Below are 19,927 nucleotides of genomic sequence, written 5' to 3' on the forward strand. Positions count from 1 at the left end.
GGGAGATAATGAGGATGCAGTGAGCACTAGAGGATAAATGGAAACAAAATAAGAAAACCTGAGAATACAGTGCGTTTTCATTGTGTGCCTTGAAATACTGAAAATCACACCACCAGGAGATCTCTTTCCCTTCTTTACAAAGTGCTTCCTGTAACATTAGAGGTAGGGCGGAGGAGACAAGCCCTGCAATAGCACACGAGTGGGTACAGGAGACCCCAGCTCCTGGCTGGGTGGTCCTACAACAGTAGAAGTGGAGGTGGAGGAGTAGGAAGGTAATTTAAATAAAATTAACCAAACAGACAGATCAGAAAAACCCCTGGGTACTAGATTTCGTTAATGTAGACTTCAACATACATTTACCCAGTGTTTGGGATACCTTCGAATCTGTCACATCAAGATGAAAGTGACAACTGCTATATGCTATGGTTCTCTGTTCTTAAGAAACCACATCTGACACTACAGGTTGGTCTATCATCTGGAGTGGCATGCTCCAGAAAACAACTTTTATACCAATGCATGACTGCCATTAATTTAACAGACTTGAAAGTGGACTGAAGTGAGAGACAAAGAGATCCCAACTGCACAGTAGGGAGAAAATCAGATTCCTTCATAGAGACAACTATGTTCAGAAGGGGAAGGCAGTCTTTCTTTTCAATTTGCCTAAGTTGTCTGGCTTCTGTAGCCCCAGAGCCTCACAAGCCCATCCACTATTCCACAAAGTTAATACAAGAAACATAACACACACTCATCAATCCTGTCTGCCTGCCTCCATTACACAAATAGAAAAGCTACTTAACATGGGGATTATCTGCTATAAACTGGTTCTTGAGGTTCATTGAGACAGGGGAGAGCCAACCTGGTGAAACTACAGATATGTGCATGAGTCCCTGGGAATCAGGTTCAGGATATCAATTTTGGGAGCTTTAAATGGAACATGGTATACAGAAAGTTTGGAAAACAACTATGAAGAACTATGACAAGCAAACTGTAGTATCAGAACTCCATCACTTGTATTAATAATGACAACTTATTGCTAATATGATATGGAAATTAAATAATTGTGGCAAGCAGCCGCATGTTGATGAAGAGGAATGGTATGCTAAGGGGAAGAATCGGCCTCTCATAACCCTGATTACCTTGGAAAAGGAAACTTAAAGTCCTTAATCAAGTTGACGAAACTAAAAACAACAGACAGATTTGGATTTTTTAGTTGGCAGAGAATAGTTCATTATGAGTTCCATATGCTTATGAAGACTAGCAGATAACACAACACAAATTTCAAGTAGGCTGACAGATTCTGAAAACCTGGAGTTGGTAGTCATCACACCTGGGCTGAGGCCTGGCTGTGCTGCCATGCAGCTTCAGGTAAGGGATCTAGCTAGAGCTTTGGTTACCTTAACAGAGTGAGGATCACAAGAGAAGACAGTTTTAGCCTCTACAGTCCCAAAAAAATGAGACAAGAAATCTTCACACTGGGGAGAAATTGACTGAGTGCATATTTCATTTATAAAGAAGTTCTATTATTTATAGAGCCTATTACTATTTTTTAATTTACTAACCTATCTAAAGCTTATGTAGTTTCACCAAGCACCATCCTAAACACTTCACAAATGACTCATTTAATGAGTCCCTCATAAGCATGTGAGGGATGTATTATTACACTTCAGAGATAAGGAGGCTGAGTTTACAACTTGCCATGTCTGCATAGCTATTAAGACAGAGCTAGAATTAGGATGCAGGCAACCCAGCTCCAATGTCTGTATGCACTACAGAGTGATGGCAGCTCCCTGTGAGCACCTTGTTGCCTTAAAGACAGTGTTGTCGTGTTTTATGAGGAGCTCCTAACATGTGTTATGCAAGATAAGTGGTGCTAGAAATTATAAGATACATGATAAGCTGGAAATTACAAGAAATTACAAGATATATATGATAAGTGTCATATGGTACCTTCCAAACGACGCTTTCATATTCCTAGGGAAAATGTTCTAGGACTATTAATCAGTAGTTAAAAAATTAACCATTGGGCTGCACATTAAATATAGCTAAATTGATAAATTTTATGTTATGTATGTGTTAATACAATTTTAAAGGGAATTTTAAGGCAAGCCAACAAGTCAACTTTAGTGTGTACAGTTTTAAGTATGTTATATACTCAGATTTCAAGTTGTAATGTTTTTATTTTATAAAATTAAATTAAGCCCATAGCAAGAAAGCAATTATAAACATTGCTATATAAACTGATAATAAAGTAGTAGTAATATATTAATGAATGAAGCAGAAAGAAAATCAACACTGGGCCAGTAGGTAATGTTTTTTAAAAATTAGACTTTTATGAGTGTTTTGCCTGCATGTATCTACGCACCACCTGTGCATCTACTGCCCATGGGGGTTAGACCCCTGGAACTGGAATTATGGATGGTTGTGAGCCACCATGTGGGTGCTGGGAATCAAACCTGGATCCTTTGGAAGAACAAGTGTTCTTACTTGCTGAACCATCTCTTCACCTGCTCCCAGGAGGTGATGCTAAAGGCTAGTACCCAGCTAGCCTGAAGCTCTCTCCTGCTGCTGTAGAGGCTGACTGGTTGGCAGGAATGCTGGGTAGAACTGGGTGACATGGAAAGGCTGAAATGAATCCTGAGAACAAGTGTGTGCTCATTTGTTCTGAGTCTTTAAAGAGTCAGGACTGGCCTGACATGACTAAAGTAGCAGGATTATTGGATAGCAAGGTATCGGTCTAAAACAACAGTAACATACACGGCCACTGTTTCCTAACCTACACCAGCTTGGCTTTTTATGAACAATGTATTTCTGGACAAACACCAGTAATAGTTATCACAGACAAGTACTCAGATGGTGTTTAATTAATGACATTCAAAAGAGCAGTGGAGACAGTGAAGAGGACAGTTAACCATGCAATGCATGGACATGTTCTCTGAGCTAAATAGAGAAGTGGTAGTTCTGGCAATTATTTTCAAAATTCATCCAAAGGGCCTTATTTAGGGTTTAAGGATCATAGGTTTTGTTGAATTCATAGATAGATTCCAGTCCTTTGCCAGACTATACCTCAAAAATAAAACCCAGAAGGGAATTAAAGAAAAGAAAGTGAAAAGGATATTAATATATCCAACTGTAACTTAGGGTTACATGAGTTTGGGGCTTCACCACTCCCTAATTGTAGATGAACAGTCTTATTAAATAAGAAACACAGAGCCAAAAGCAGAGTTAAAAGCCCAAGAGGTCAGAGCACTAGCTGAGAGCTGAGAATTAAAACCACCTTCTTACCCTTCCTGCCGCTGCTGTCCTTCCCCTCAGCAAGAGACCTACTTCCTGTGTATCTGTCTTTTTATTGACTTTCTGCTCTGCCTTCTCATTGGTTGTAAACCCAACCACATGACCTCCTTGTCACTGCCTGTCTATACAGACCTCCAGGTCTTCTATGGTTGGTATTGAGATTAAAGGTGTGTGTCTCCATGCTGGCTGTATCCTTGAACACACAGAGATCTGTCTGTCATGTGATCTGGATTAAAGGTGTGTGCACCACCACCGCCCGGCTTCTTCTATGGCTTGCTATTAGCTCTGACCCCCAGGCAACTTTATTTATTAACATACAAATAAAATCACATTTCAGTACAAATAAAATATCACCACACCTAACGAAAGAATGTCTCAATCAGTTAGTTCACAAGTCTTCCTTACTCTAAGAAACCCCCTGGAAGACTCGCTGAAAGGCAGCTTCACTTTACCCATATGGGGTTATAATTCTGAGGGCAATTTAGTGAGCCTTATATATTGGGAAAGGTAGCCATCTGTTCCATACTTTATAAACTTTCTAAACAAAGTTGCTCACATTGCTTGGATTTGAACTTTTAATGCAGTACAAGTTTACAGCTATATTTATCTCCTATTCATAGGAGATAAAGTAGAGAATTTATTATTTCAGCAGACTCAGCACATATAAATATGAGTGAATCAGAAAAACTGAATAGATAGAGAAAAGGAAAGTAGCTTCTCTCAATCACAAAGAAAGTGAGAGACAGTAGTTCTTGTCCCCTTACAAAATCCATCAAACAAGTCCCAATGTCTTTGAGGCATTGCTGATGGTGGCACCTTTCATTCATCATGGAATCAGATTGTGAAGGTTCTAATTTACCTCCTGGTTTCAACAGTTCCTAGCACTCCTGTCTATACTACAGTAGGAATGTGCTGCAGCTATGTCCTCAAAGAAGATCATTAGCTCTATTTCTCTCCATTTTTAATAAAGGGTATTCTCCACCTAATTGTTCCTTCTGTCTCTTTAGAACTTCCTCCATACATACAGGGTTCTATGGAAAGACTGTGCAATTTAACTTCACATTTAACTTGACATTAAAGGAACAGCTAACATTTACTGAGGGTCTACTAGAGGACCAAGTTCTATGCTAAATGCTTTACATACTATCTCAGTTTGTCCCCACCACTACAGTCTTTATTGACTACTCGATTGTCCCAACATGCACCGAAGAGATTAATGAAGCACAACTCTAACTGTGAAGGCATTCCAGAAGGGAGTAACTAATGGAGAAGATCCATTCTGAGCATGAGTAACATTACCCCATAGGCTAGGAACTCAGATGGGGGAAAAAGTGTGTGTGTGGGGGGAGGTAAAAAGCAAAAGCATTCTCCCTGTGTTTCTCGTCCTCTGTGAGACAGTGGTCTGTTACATACTTCTGCCATCAATGATGTTCTGCCTCATGATGGGCCCAGAATCAACAGAGAGAAAACTGTGGTCTGAAACCATGAACCAAACTATTTAAATCAGAATTTTTGTCACAGTGACAAGATGTCTAACCCAGGACAGTGCTATCATAAATCTCTCTTTTACTGATGAGGACCTGGGATTGGTTAGATTTGACTGTTGAGTCAAGTGCTTTGGGCTTGACAGTTAGTGGTTAGCTTCACTGTTTACTCTAGTCCTCCAAAGAAGAACACGGAGCAGCAAGGGAAGAAGAATGAGTTGGCCAAGTACTGCCATCATGCAACATGTACATCAAAATGAAAACGTGAACATTTTCCTCATTGTAGGGCAAATGTGACCAAATATTCAACAATAAAACCAACCACTGCTTGAACATGTGTGAATTGACAGGATGTACAAAGAGAGAAGAATGGGAGCTTTGATTCACACATATCTACACTGTCATTTAGCACTTGGCTGGCCCTGTAGACACAGTCTGAACCTTAGCTCTATAAATCAAGTGCATCAAGCAGTGAGGCTGTCTATGGTTGTTGAAAGACTGCATGTACAAAATGGATGTACTGCTGGGCAGTAATGGCACATGCCTTTAATCCCAGCACTCAGGAGGCAGAGCCAGGCAGATCTCTGTGAGTTTGAGGCCAGCCTGGTCTACAGAGGGAGATCCAGGACAGGCACCACAACTACACAGAGAAACCCTGTCTTGGAAAAACAAAAAACAAAATAAAAGTAAAAAAAAGAAAGAAAATGGATGTACCATTCCTTGTGTAGACATAGTCTCCCCCCCACCTCTATTTCCCTCCCTCCCTCCTACTCTCCCCCTCCTCTTTCTCTCTCCTTATTGGAATTATCATAGTACATGTTGCCATCCGAACACTTGCAGGAGAGCAAGTCACAGAACAAGCTATATTTAGTGCTCCAATCATTTTGGTAGTTTCATTTATAGAATTCTTACTTGATAAATTACTATGGAGTAACAAGCTATGTTTATCGACAGGGAAATTAGAAGCAAACGATGAGTTATTCAGCCAAATTCTGAAGAGATTACAGGAATGGCCTTTGAGAAGCAGTACGATTAATGGTGAATCTCTCATAGTAACCCTGGGAGCTTGACACTATAAATGCCTTTATCTTTTGTGCACTGCGCTGTCCGTTATGTGATGATAGGGAGCTTTAGTTTAATGTAGTCAGGCAGGATCCTGGCCAAGGAGATGGAAAAGCAACACCACTAACATAACCAGTCACTACCACAAGAGCTGTGAGTTCAGTTCCCATATCCAAGGGATCTACGCACTCTTCTGGCTTCTGTGGATGCTCACACTCACACATACCACAAATAAAAGTAATAAAAATAATATTTAAAAAAATTCAGGGGCTGGAGAGATGTCTCAGGGGTTACAAGCACTTGCTATTCTCACAAAAGACCTGAGTTTTCTTCCCAGAATCCCTACTGGGTGGCTCACAACTTCCTGTAACTTCAACTTCAGGGGATCTTATGTCCTCTTCTGGCCTTTTAGGTACTGGAATCATTTTCATCTACCCACACACAGGCGCATACACACATACATAATTAAATAGAATTGGTTTAATGATTTCCTTTCAGGTTGTTTATAGTTAAGTGTATAGAAATGCAACTGACATTTGGAGGTTGAATTTGTGTCCAGCACTTTGCTTAATCCATTGTTTCTTTTTTCTGTTTTTTCTTAGTTTCTTTCTTTTTTTGGTTTTTCAAGACAGGGTTTCTCTGTGTAGCTTTGTACCTTTCCTGGAACTCACTTTGTAGACCAGGCTGGCCTCGAACTCACAGAGATCCGCCTGCCTCTGCCTCCCGAGTGCTGGGATTAAAGGCATACACCACCACTGCCTGGCTTCATTGTTATTTCTAGTGTGTGTGTGTGTGTGTGTGTGTGTGTGTGTGTGTGTGTGTGTGTCCCATGGAAATCTGTATTAATTTCATACCCTCTGTGAACAGAGATGATTTCCCTGTTCCTTTCCAGTTTGGATGTTAACTAGAATGGGTAAAAGAGGACACCAGCCTCCTACTCCTGCCTTTGCAGGAACAGCCTTCAGTCTCATCAGGGAGCATGATGTTTACCACAGTGTTTTCATAAATGACTTCACTATGTGGAGGCAGTCTCCTTCTACTCCTAATTGTTGGGTGTTTTTTATTACAAAGGGTGTGGAACCTTGCCTAATAGTTTTCTGCATCGGTTAAAATTATGTTTCTTCTTCATCCTGTTAATATTGAACACTGCCCTGATGACTGTCATATGTGGATACATCATTGCATTCTGGGATAAATCCTACTTGGATATAATGACTAATTCTGGCAAATGTTCCCTATACACACGGATAAGACAAACCTCAGCAAGTGGTAAACAATATCACACAGGATGAGGATGCGGACTGCCAGGCCATCCACCCTTGCTATTTATCTTTTTAGCTGTTTTCTTTGTGAGTAACATGGAAAGTATATTTAAACCCTGAATTGCGGGAGCTGGAGAAATGGCTCAGAGGCTAAGAACACTTGAGGCTTTTCCAGAGAACCTGGGTTCAGTTCCCAATACCCAGATGGCAGCTCACAACCATCCTTAACTCTAGTTCCAGGGTTTCCAGGACCCTCTTCTGGCCTCTGTGGGCACAAGGTACCCAGACTGTGCACTTATATACATGTGGACAAAACACTCATAAATATAAAACAAAAAATAATTTAAAAATTCTGAGTCCTGAACACCAAAATTTAAATTTACAACAGCCTATCTTTGGCAATACACAAAAGCTTCAATCCTTCAAGGGTTCTACCCCAACCCTTTCGATTCTTGAGGGTATTAAAATTACTTTTTTATTTTAATTCAGTGTAAACAAATTATTCTTTAAGTCAATTAGTCTCTTATGCACATAAAAATGTGAATAAAAATGTTTCATTTGGTTACTGAACTTGTCTGCTCCAGTATTTCCTTTTATGAACAGAAGGCATTACTCATTGGTAGAATACTTTGCCAGCAAGCTTGAGGCTGAGGGTTCTATCAACACCATCATGTATGTCTGCATATGCACAAACATACATGTACACAAAGAGAAAGAGAGACAGAGAGAGAGAAAGCGACTGAGAGAGATTTTGTGTTTGCTTCTTGGTTTTCTATCTCCTTATTGATATTCCCATATACCCATCTCTATGACATTTCATAGACTCAATATCTTCCTTTAGTTCTGTAAGCATCTTCAAGGCAGTTGCTTTATAGCTTGTCTCCTGTGTCTTTCATCAGGTCTTTCTTTGGGGTACTTTTTGTTAATTATTTCTCTTTAAATGGGCCATAGTTCCCTATTTCTTTACAGCCTTAAGAATTTTCGTTGAAAACTGGACATCGAGCTCCTGGGCGATGAAAGCAGTGATGGAGACGAGCTCTGATTCTGGCTTTAGCTCCGGCTCTGTCACAGACTCCCAGTCTGGGTCTACGGTAACCTAGAGACCCAACACGATTTTTTGACTCTCCAGTGGTGTCCTGCCTGCGAACTGGCAACTGTTTTGGAGCGCTTCAAAGAGAGTTCCCGCTACATCCCGCCACCACCTCTTCCCAAGGATCCTGCTCCATGGCTGGCCTGTCCCAGGCAGTTGAAATAAGTTAACAATCATTAGCCTGGGTTGCAACTGCAGGTGGCACTGGAAACTGACTGGTTCCTGGACATGCCCAGTAGAAGGAGAGATCCTAGTGAGCAGCAGCTAAGCCAGTCAGCTTTACCTTCTATACAGACTGGTTGGTGGTGGCTGTGGCAATGGAACAGGCTTGAGAAACAGCAATGGTAGTGCTATTGGCCTTCCAGTCCTACCTATCACAGCCTTAACCACCCCAGGTCCTGTTTGTCATTGCCAAATTCCTGACTAACCAGTAGATTACAGCCTGTTCTTTGAGTTTCTTTTCTTCATCTACCTGCTGATTGTTCTGTTCATTCAGTACATCACCATCTAGAAGACCATGTGGTGGTATCCATCCAATCATCCTGCAGCTTGTACTTCACTGATTATTCTGTTCATTCAGTACACCACCATCTAGAAGACCATGTGGTGGTATCCATACAATCATCCTGCATCTTGTACTTCACTGATTGTTCTGTTCAATCAGTACACCACCATCTAGAAGACTGTGTGGTGGTATCCATACAATCATCCTGCATCTCGTACTTCACTGAATTTTCATTTCATTGATTATCACCTGGTATCATTCATCACAGCAATGTTTGTCATGAGGCTCGTGCCGGCCCTCATTTCAGAGAAAGGATCCCTACCTGAGAAAGACCAGTCATTTTTAAAGACAGCATCTATGATTCACTACACAGCTCTGATACTGGCCTGCTTGGTGCCACTTACTCTGTGTGGATGGGTGCTTTGCTGGACCCTGGTTAATCTCTTCTGAAGCCATTCAGTCCCCAATCTCCTCTTCCTTGGCTATCCATTTGGTGTTTATGTTCCTCTCTGCTGTTTCCACCAAGATAGTAAACCCATCTTCTTCTCACAGACTATGTGGTTCAGCATCAGGCAGTACAGAAAGGTGCTTCCAATGTGGGCAGTTTGGCCACATCCAAAGATTTCCTCTCCTTATTGCTGGAGTCTCTAAAAGAACAGTTTAATAATGCTACACCTATTCCCCACCCACAGCTGTCCCCTATCTCCTGATCTCATTTACAATGAGGTAGAATGTTTGAAAGCAGATTTCAACCACAGAATCAAGGAAGTTCTCTTCAACTCCCTCTTCAGTGCCTACTATGTTGCATTTCTCCTGCTGTGTTTTGTGAAGGGTACCCAGTATTACCACATGCACTAATCATGTGAGCATTTCATTATGGTGTGGATCAATGCTTTTGACATACTCACCATGCAACTGCTACCATCCAAGTACTGTGATTTGCTACATAAATCAGCTGCTCACCTGGGCAAGTGGCAGAAGTTGGAACATGGGTTCTACAGCAATGCTCCACAGTATATTTGGTCAGAAAACACAATATGGCCTCAAGGGGTGTTGGTGCGGCACAGCAGATGTTTATATAGAGTCATGGGACCTTACAACGTGGCATTGCTGTCAGATGTATCCCATGCCCACTTTTATTTCCTGTTTCATTGTCCGTTAAGGCTGTTCAACCTGCTTATCCTCATTGAGGGTAGTGTTGTCTTCTACCAACTCTGTTCCTTGCTGCAGTCAGAGAAGTGGAACCACATACTCTCCATGACACTCATCCTTTTCTGCAACTACTATGTTTTATTTAAGCTCCTCCAGGACAGAATAGTCTTAGGCAGAGCATACTCCTACCCACACCCAACAGTTATGAACTCAAAACAAATTAAGCTGCCTCTCAACATGAGGGAGAACTCAGATAAAAATATCTTCATACAATCTATTTTTTCTTGTGATTTTTATAATATTTAAAATATTTTATATTTTGTATACTATTATGCTATGGATGTTGCTCTATATAAATAAAATGCTGATTGGCCAGTAGCCAGGCAGGAAGTATAGGCAGAACAAGCAGAGAATTGTGGGAACAGGAAGGCTGAAAGGAGATGCTACCAGCATGTGAAGGTGCCAGTGAGTCATGAGCCACATGGCAAGGTATAGATGAATAGAAATGGGTTAATTTAAGATATAAGAACAGATAGCAAGAAACCTGAGCCACATGGCTATACAGTTTGTAAGCAATATAAGTCTCTGTGTTTACTTGGTCAGGTCTGAGCAGCTGAGGGACTGGCAGGTGAGAGAGATTTGTCCTGACTGTGGGCCAGGTAGGACAAGAGAAAACTCCAGCTACACTATTATGTTTTGAAAGTTGGGAAGGGCAAGGGATATTAAATGTATCCATAAACAAAGTGATGTTATCTTTCATGTGTTAGTATATTTGAATATTATACATGAGAGATCACCCCTTCAGTAAAAGATTTTGTTTAAAAAAAAAAAACTAGACATCTGAGAACGATGTAACTCTAGGAACCAAATCCTCTCTTCGTCAGAAGTTGGCTTCTGTCTGTCTGTTTTCAGTTGTGGTAGATGTAGACTTACAATAGCTATTAGGGGAGGATATATTAACAAGGGAGATGCTTGTGTCCCTCCCTCTGCTATTAGACTGTGGAAACAATGGAGCCATGCTGGAGGAAGTGATAAAAGATTGAAGCCCTGGTGTCAGCCAAAGGATGGACCTGCATTCCAGAAAGCAAGTTCACATGCTCTGGGTTCTGACAACTTAAAGTAACATATATATATTTCCTGGCTTTTATTTTGTCTCTTATAAAACTTTAACACTTACATAAGAGGAGAAAAGAAACTAGAAATCTCTCTCCCTAGTTTGGCCAGACTATAAATTAATTTCCTTCATTAATTTGTCTGCTAATTTCTTTTAGGAAGCAGTGAATTCATGAATCTAAGCACCGTTATAACAGGCTTTCTCCCAAAAATTAGCCTTCCAGGCTGGAAAGACAACTCAGCAATTAAAAGCACTGGCTGCTCTTCCAGAGGACCCTGATTCAATCCCAGCACCCACATGGCAGCTCACAACTGTCTGTAACTTCAGTTCCAGGGGATCTGACACCTTCACACAGACATAAGCAGGCAAGACATCAATGCACATAAAATAAAAATAAATTATTTTTTTAAATTAGCTTTCCATTTAACTGCAGGCATTTTCTAACTTCCCTGTATGTGCGGTTGCTCTCTAGAATCTTAGCATTCTTATCTTTAATGTCAGGCCCCTAAAAAGAGAAGGGAAAGGTGGGGTTCTCAAGGTGAGGAACAAAGTGTCTTGATCTCTTACCACACTGGGAGCCACTTCAGCTCAGGAGAAAAGAGACTGCAAAATGGAAGGGGAGCAACCTCAATTGCCATCATCTTTGTTGTATGCAACCTTGTGATCATAGACAATGCTGAAGAGAAAACATCCCCAGTGCTTAGGAACACAGCCTTTTTTGGTCAGCTGACCTTGAGATGTAGTCAAATGATTTCCTGTGCCCACAAATATTTCTCACCCTTCTTACAGGACCCCACAGAGACACTGTTGCCCCCTAAAGAGCAGGAAGTAATTCTAAGAAAACTATGCCCCCTCTTTCAAAGTTTCATTTTTCTCAGGGTTATGAATGGATGGTTATAGGGTTGGGGGTGGAGCAATAAAATTTAGACTCAGTATTCTGTTTTAGAAAAAAAAAGGTGGGGAATAGATAGGTATAGGATATTAAGGTAGATTATTGTATGGACTAGTAAACTGATTTAGCAAACTATCAGTCTTGGATAATTTGCACTGATATGGATTCTTGTATATTTGATACAAATGTAAATTATTCCTATATTCCTATTTAAGATAATTTGTATATTGATATAAATACAAAACTATATTTATTATATTGTACACAGATTCTTACTCCTGTTTGAAATATTTTGTATATTGATACAAATGTAATATTATATTTATCATACTGTATGTATGTTCTATCTCTGTTTAGGATATTTTGCATATTGATATATATCAAGGATATTGTTGTCATTGCATATTGCATTATACATTTCTACCTCTGTTTACAATATTTTGTGTATTGTCACAATTTTAAGGTCATTGTCCTTATACAATATATCTGCTTACGGACTGTTTACCTTGTTAATGTGAAGCCTTAGTCCTTAGGTTATTTAGGTAGATAAGACTTACAGAACTATAGTCACGCATGCTTGTCATTCCTCTAGTTATGTTAGTTAAGTTGTCCAGATTTAAAGAAACATAGGTCAGATGGATAGGTAATCTTCAAACACTTCATAGACCTAGAGAATATGACATTTAAATGTTTTGATAACTTAGAATTCTATTGACATGAAATATGATTGCTCCTGGCAGCATGGATCTGATCCTGAGAGAATGTTGGGCTTCTAGACATTTCTGTTTGGAAGTTTGTCTCCTTCTTGTTTCAAAATGGCCTGCTGGACAAAGAACTGCCCTTGCCTTGACTGAGTACAGATGAACGCTTGTCCAGAAAGGACACAAGGAAAAGCAACTACTGAATTCTGCCAAGACAAGGTAAGATGGTCTTTCAAAATTTCTGCTTCTGAAAATTGTCTGTCAGATATTCTAGGCCTGTAAGCCAAATTGGATGCCCCTACAATGCTGAGAAACTTTAAGTGATTGTCCAGGCTGCCAGCTGTCTCTGTCTATTCTCACAAGAATTTCGGAAATTGCTTGCTTGCATTTTCCGTTTTTCCAGGCATTATTTTCTTTCTCAAGTCTTTGATGGAGTTGAAGACTAGATAGTTACAGTTACAATCTTCTTGCATCTTAGCTAGAACATATTAGTACTAGAGTTAGAATCTTCAAGATAGGACAACTATTGAAGTAATCTCGGTAATTTGCCATTTACCTGTGCTCTGGACATTTCAGGACATTTAGCATTTCTTTCTTGTTTAATGTTATTCCTGTTGGTGGTAGTTCCATTTTTGTTCATGTTATTACCCTTTGTTTTTCCTCGAAAATACTTGATAATCATTCTATTGTATATAGTTTGCATTAAGTTTAGAACCTTCTTTATTAGACAAAAAGGGGAAATGTAGTGGTATTTGCTCCGCCCATGACCTTAGGATAGGGCCCGAAGGAGGTGGTGCTTCCTTCCTTTGTATATGACCTCTCAAAAGGAGAGGGAGAATGGTCACATGCCCTTTCTCCCTGCTCATGGATTCGCTCCTGGTCAGATCAGAGGACTACTTCAGCTGTCTACTCTGTTCTGTATTCGTGAGTGTATTTCCTCAATTTACCTTAATAAATTTCCCTAATACTTCTTAAAACAGATTCCCGTGGATTTATTGCTTTATTGAGGGCTGTGTAAGTTTCTCCAGGAACTGTGTAACAGCTGCCTGATGCAGGGATAGGTAAGGGACCGGTAGCTGCTACTTCACTAAAACCATAAGCTAACTAAAATTAACTCTATATAGCCCAAGCTTTCCTTGGAAGTCACAAATCTTTACTATATGCCAGAGATCAAACTAGTTATACTGGACAGATCGACCATTGTGGTTACTGTCTAGATAAAAACAGACCCTTAATGTCTCCCAGTTCATCATCTCAGAATCTTTTTCCCAAACCCTTAAGAGAAGGAAGTGTTCTTTAACATGGGAGGAATGGATTTTAGGTGTCTGTACTAATGAAGACTATATGAATACACTGGTAGAAATTATAAGTCTACAGTCTAAACTAGGAATGGTGACATTTTCCAGTACTTTAGAGATGATATGGACTCCAATTTATAATTTTGTCGTCCAAATTTCTCAGGGATTTAATATTTTATGGTTGTCCTGGAGCTCCAATATCTTGAGATGCTAACTCTATGTTGCCTTTAGCTCTTTTTGGAGTATACCTCAATGTATCAATAAGTGTAATAATTATTGGTAAGGAAAGCCATCCACTTGTATGTAGAGGCAGTACAGCAACTGAGTATTTCTGTGAGCTCAGCAATTAAATAAAGTCAGCAGACCCGTAAACAATCATGAACTGAAAGAATTATTTTTCATTATATAAAACAAAAAGTTTCATTTTCTGATAAATGCATATAAGACTGCCTTTCTAGACAAATTTATTTCTACCTCATGTTATATAGGTACTACAAAACGTATAGTCCATAGTTAATGGAGATTCTAAAATATTTAATCATCTGTTGAACCAAGCTATGAAATAAGATTTTACCAGCTATAGACAGAACAATCTATGGCTAGACTCCTTCACCTGGTATCAGAAAAAAATCTGATCAAACACCTTGTATAATTTACATTCCTCTTCCCCACGCCCTAGAAGGAATTTTAAGAAAGCCTGTATTGTCTATCATCCATTATTTCAGAACCAAGGTAGCACAATGTAGAGTTAGCACTTCATTATCTAGGAGCTGTGGTATGGTGATATTTTATTTGTATTAAAATGTTATTTGTATGTTAATAAATAAAGTTGCCCGGGGGTCAGAGCTATTAGCAAGCCATAGGAAAGCAGGGCAGTGGTGGCGTACACTTGTAATCCCAGCACTTGGTAGGCAGAGCTGGGTAAGTCTCTGTGTGTTCAGGGATACAGCCATTATTGGATACACATGCCTTTAATCTCAATATCAAGCATGGGAAAACCTGGAGGCCTATACAGACAGGCCGTGACGAGGCGGGCATGTGGTTGGGTTTACAACCAATGAGAAGGCAGAACAGGAACTCTATATAAAGACTTTAACAAGGGGTAGCTCTGGTTCGGAGAGGCAGGACCACTGCAGGAGGAAGGGTAAGGTTTTAGCTCTTAGCTCTGACCTCTTGGCTTTCTTCTTTGTATTGGTTCTGTGTTTCTTATTTAATAAGAAGGTTGGTTACATCTACACTGTGGGGCAGAGTAGATCACCAAACATTAAATCCCGGGGAGACTGTGGCAATAACATTGTAAGTTGGGGTCAGTATCATCTATGACTCCAAAAATACTAGAAAATGTCACTTATTCCTTGTTTGAAGTTAATCATTTTCAACCAATTTCTCATATGCATTGTTTTGGGATGTTTTTTCTACTTTGCTTATCAGCCTTTCCAAAGTCGATCTTGCATTATTTCCTAAGCAACTGAAACAATAAGGCCTTTGTCATCCCTCAGTTTCCCCTTCCTAGTAAGCATAAATCTTTAGATAACCTAGAGTGGGAATCTGGGCCCAGTAGGAGAGTTTGGCATATAACAGCTGAATTTGAGGAACTTGATTTTGCAAATGAAAGAGACCCACAAAGGCATCCTCATTCTATCTCAAAGGTTCAAGTGAAGAAAAAGGTAGGGAGGGATAGGAGAGCTAAGGGCAGAAGCGGAGCCTGAATGACAGTCAAGGAAAGAGCCGAGAGCCTGTAGGTATCTAGCAAGTCATCCACACAAATCACCAGCTGGGGACTTGGAAAGGGAGAAGGGAAGCAGCCACCCTTCCCAGCCTCACTTCCCATCCTCAATCCACGCATCGTCAATTTGCATTTGCAGCTCTGAATTCCTGATCTTTGTATAAGGATTTCTGCTGAAGCCTTTAATAGGTTAAAAACAAAAACATACAGCTCTTGATTCCAGAAGATTTAGCTATCTTCTCTATCAGAATTTTCCCTAGCCCAAGGGATTGATAGTAAATTAATCCTGACAAAATTTCAACACTGAGGATTGTGTGTATTCTGATAACTTACAATACACTTTGACTTTTGTGCTTACAATTAAATATAGCATTTTAGAAATGCCTTAGTCTTACCTGCCACACTGTTAAACACTAGCATCTGCATCTAACTTTGTGGGCAGCTAGGTGTCCCCACACTTTAGAAGGAAGGAGAGGACAAGGAAGACACAGTCCTCACTTTTGTCTATGGTTACCAGCAGATCTGTCTAGAAATACACCCAAAAGGAGAGAGCCGAGAAGGGGCTTCATAGTGAGGTGGTTGGTTAACTAACATGAAGTAGGTCAATGTGGTGGTCTGTCATGGTTACAGATTTACACTCAGTTTCTTTCTAACTGCTTTCCAACTGAATTGTACAAAAATGCTACATATGCCAAAGATAAAGTAAAACTCATTTAAAACAATCTCAAATTACCACAGATTTAATTTTACTGAGATTGATTACATGATTTACCTACATATATATTGAGGTATAGACCTGAATATATCCTTCTCACTATTAAAAATAAAATCAAAAGTGAGTTAAAGATATCCATATTTATGACTCCTGCTTTTTATCAGGTTTTTAATGACAGCATGGTTTGTAGATAAAACACTTCAGTGTTGGGCTTAAGCCCAGGTAGCTTAGCTGGCTTGTGTACACTATGGCTACTCCTTGGGAATGGGTACAGCTCATCTCTCATTCCTAGCCTGAGAATCCAATCTATAAATTAATTGTAATGTGCAAATTATTTTTGCACAAAAAAAAAAGACACCAAAGGAGTTAATGTAATGAAATACTCAGTTTGAAATACGAAAAGCTTGTTGTACTCCATAATTAATTTCCTGTGACTGATGCAGAAACTTCGTCTCAGGAGAATTTAAAAAATGACAATCTAAAAAAATCATTTAAAAAGTGCATTCCTTAGTTGATTTTACTACATTGCCATTGGAAAAGCTTTAAACTCCCATGGCTATTTTATATCCACAATTTATTTGAAAAATATCGTATTTCGATTTAAAAGCATACTATGCATTGTTCTGTTTTCATAAGTCCAAATGTAACTATGTTTTAAAATCTGAGATACAAAACTTACAAGAAGTAAGAGAAACTGCAAAAAAGAATAAAGTTTTTATGTCACTGTACCTACCTTTAATGTGAGACTGTAATGTCCAACAAATGTTGCACTTATCCATGCTGTTGAGTGGGGGTCACCCAGAAATTCTATGTGATACTTTTCAACATTTCCATCCTGGTCATAAGTCACATATTTTCCTTTGAAAGGATCAGGACAAAGTATTCCTGGCCAACTTTCAAAAAAAAGTTAAAATAAGTTTCATTCCTTTAAAAAAAAAAAAGTAACTCATTGACACATCTGTCACAATCAAATACTGAACTTATTTCTTTAAATTTTAACAACTTCTACAAACATAAATTTATTCCTACTTACACCTTTCAAGGATAATAAACAAGTAATAAATTGTATCTTTGTAGCAATAAAATGTTTTGATACTGTCACAGACAAGATGAAAAAGAATTCTAAAAGAAATGATACCCAGAATCCATATGAAACATTTGGACACAACTGACAGGCAAAAAAAGGGAGAAATGATACATTAAATTCTCTGTAGAACTGAATAAATGCTAGCCACAAAAAATGATGAGTTACCAAAATATTAACCATTGACATGGCTTCTGCCAAAGTGAGAGAAAGCTATGTGGATGGATGATAGATGATAGATAGATAGATAGATAGATAGATAGATAGATAGATAGATAGATAGATAGATTAGATATTATAGACAATAGATAGAGGAGAGATACATAGATAACAGATAGGTGATAGGTAGACAGATAGGTGATAGGTAGATAAGTGATGGACAGATAGATGATTTGCCAGATAGACATAGATGATAGCTTATAGGTAAATGATAAATTTTAGATAATAAATGACAGAGAGTTATAAAGCAATGACAGCCTAAAGATAAATGATAGGTAATAGATTATAAATAGATGATAGATACATAACTATAGGCAAATAGATAACAGATAGATTAACAGGTGACAGGCAGAAAAACAGCTCACTGCTCCAACAGTGTTAACACTGTAGCGGACAGAAAAGGAAGAACTTTAGCTCCAGCAATCTAAACTGTTCCTCCCCTCAATCTCAGTTGACAAGTCACTACTTTGCTAAAAAAAATTCAGAACTCTAAGTAAAATTTTATTTTAAAAGATCTTTAAAGATATGTTTAGGAGCTGGAGAGATGTCTCAGTAGTTAAGAGCACTGGCTGCTCTTCTAGAGGATCTGGGTTCAATTCTCAGCACCCACACGGCAGCTCACAACCATCTGTTGGAACTCCAGTTCCAGAGGTTCCAATGTCCTCTCTCCTGGCTTCTGCAGGCACCAGGCACACAAGTGGTACGGAGACAAAACACCCACACATAAAGTAAAATTTAAATGTAATGTTTATTGGGACAAAAACCTCTATAGAGCTCATTTTTCCCTTTGGACACTCAGTTCCCACATCTATAGCTTTTTATTTTTCTACTTTCTATCTAACTTTGATTTCTTTTAATCATTGCTTTTTAACTATAGGTGTGTGTGTGTGTGTGTGTGTGTGTGTGTAGGTGCAAAAGCACTGTGTACTCTTAATTGCTAAGCCATCCCTCCAGCCCCTGATTTTTCTTCTCTGCATCAGCAGCCAGAAGTTCAAGGCCAGGACAACACTGCTAAGCAAAGGCTGAAAACAATACCCCATCTGGAGTCCAAATGGGAAATTAGACAGCAAGTCCTGAAAACTGCTGATGTGAGAAAACCCATGCCTGCTCTACTCACTTTATTTATTCAATTCCATATCAAAAGGAAGCTGAAACAATCATCTTGAAATTTCCTGACTATGAATATAAATGAAAACAAAGTTAGGTAGGGAATGGTGGCACAGGCCTCTAATCCAGCACTCACAAGGCAGAGGCAGGCAGATCTCTGTGAGGTTGAGGCTAGTCTGGTCTGTGTCTAGTTCTAAGCCAGACTGGCTACATAGTGAGATCCTATCTCAAACAACAAGCAAATTTAGCACTGACTAAGAAAACTGAAATTTTCAAGTACTGTATTTTCTCAATATTTAACAGGAAGTAGATGTGTATCTCAGGAAGGCTACTTTTTGCCTTCAGATAAAGCATGCTAATTACTGCTATGTGTCCTATTTATCCTGTGTATTAAATTGACATTTTCTTACACATTTCATATATTACCTTATATGAATTGACTATCTTAGAAAACTACACCTCTGAAATTCAAATGATTATTTGTATTCAAGTGGTAAAATGTAAATTGTTAGCTTGAAATGCTATGTTAAGGATACAATCCATATTTTATCCATGGCAAAAATTTTATACACACACACACATACACACACACACACACACACACACACACACACACACACACACACACAAACATTTAATTTGTTTCCCCTTCTGGCCTCAAATGATCCTCCTGACTCATTCTCCAGAGTGCCAGAATTACAGGTGTACCAGCATTCCCGATTCTAATTAAGTTTTAAATATTTTACCTACATTCCAACATCTGGCCTGCCACTCTGACATTAAACCAAGAAGGAAAGACAGAAAATAGAGTGAAGATCTCATGATAAAGAATCATGGTAGAAATCTGACAAAGGTTTACAGCTCAAGATCTAGATTGTGCACATCTAGCACTGTAACACTGAAAATTGTACACTTGCCCAGCTCTGGGTCGTCAGCAGCTCTGTAAAGTAGGATAGTTACTAGCAGTCAAGTGAAGAAACTCATGTTCTCACTCTGCCTTCTACCAAGTGGCCAGCTTTCTGAAGGCATCTAGTTCTTGCTATGGTTCCTAACGTGTTATAAAGTGCAAATAAATGTATGATTTATACATTTTTGTCTTGAGAAATTAGAAGTCCGTCATCATCATAAGGCTGAGCTGTGTCATGACAAATTTAGATGTTAAAAACCTATTTTCCAGTATCTCAGAAGGTGACTGTATTTAGAGAAAGGGCCTTTAAAGAAATAA

General features: G+C 39.1%; 1 protein-coding gene and 1 pseudogene across 3 annotated transcripts in view; one reads left to right on the forward strand and one right to left on the reverse strand.

The window, feature by feature from the left end:
• Positions 1-19,927, reverse strand: part of Zcwpw2 (zinc finger CW-type and PWWP domain containing 2) — a 117,988-nt gene that overhangs the window by 66,526 nt on the left and 31,535 nt on the right. For all 3 annotated transcript variants that reach the window (XM_059268838.1, XM_059268839.1, XM_059268837.1), the window contains exon 3: positions 17,026-17,185. In XM_059268838.1, the coding sequence (XP_059124821.1) occupies positions 17,026-17,185 (160 nt within the window). The remainder of the gene's footprint in view (positions 1-17,025; positions 17,186-19,927) is intronic.
• LOC131915506 (transmembrane protein 39A-like) lies at positions 8,418-10,070 on the forward strand (annotated as a pseudogene).

Source organism: Peromyscus eremicus, chromosome 7, assembly GCF_949786415.1.
Source record: "Peromyscus eremicus chromosome 7, PerEre_H2_v1, whole genome shotgun sequence".
Lineage (NCBI taxonomy): Eukaryota > Metazoa > Chordata > Mammalia > Rodentia > Cricetidae > Peromyscus > Peromyscus eremicus.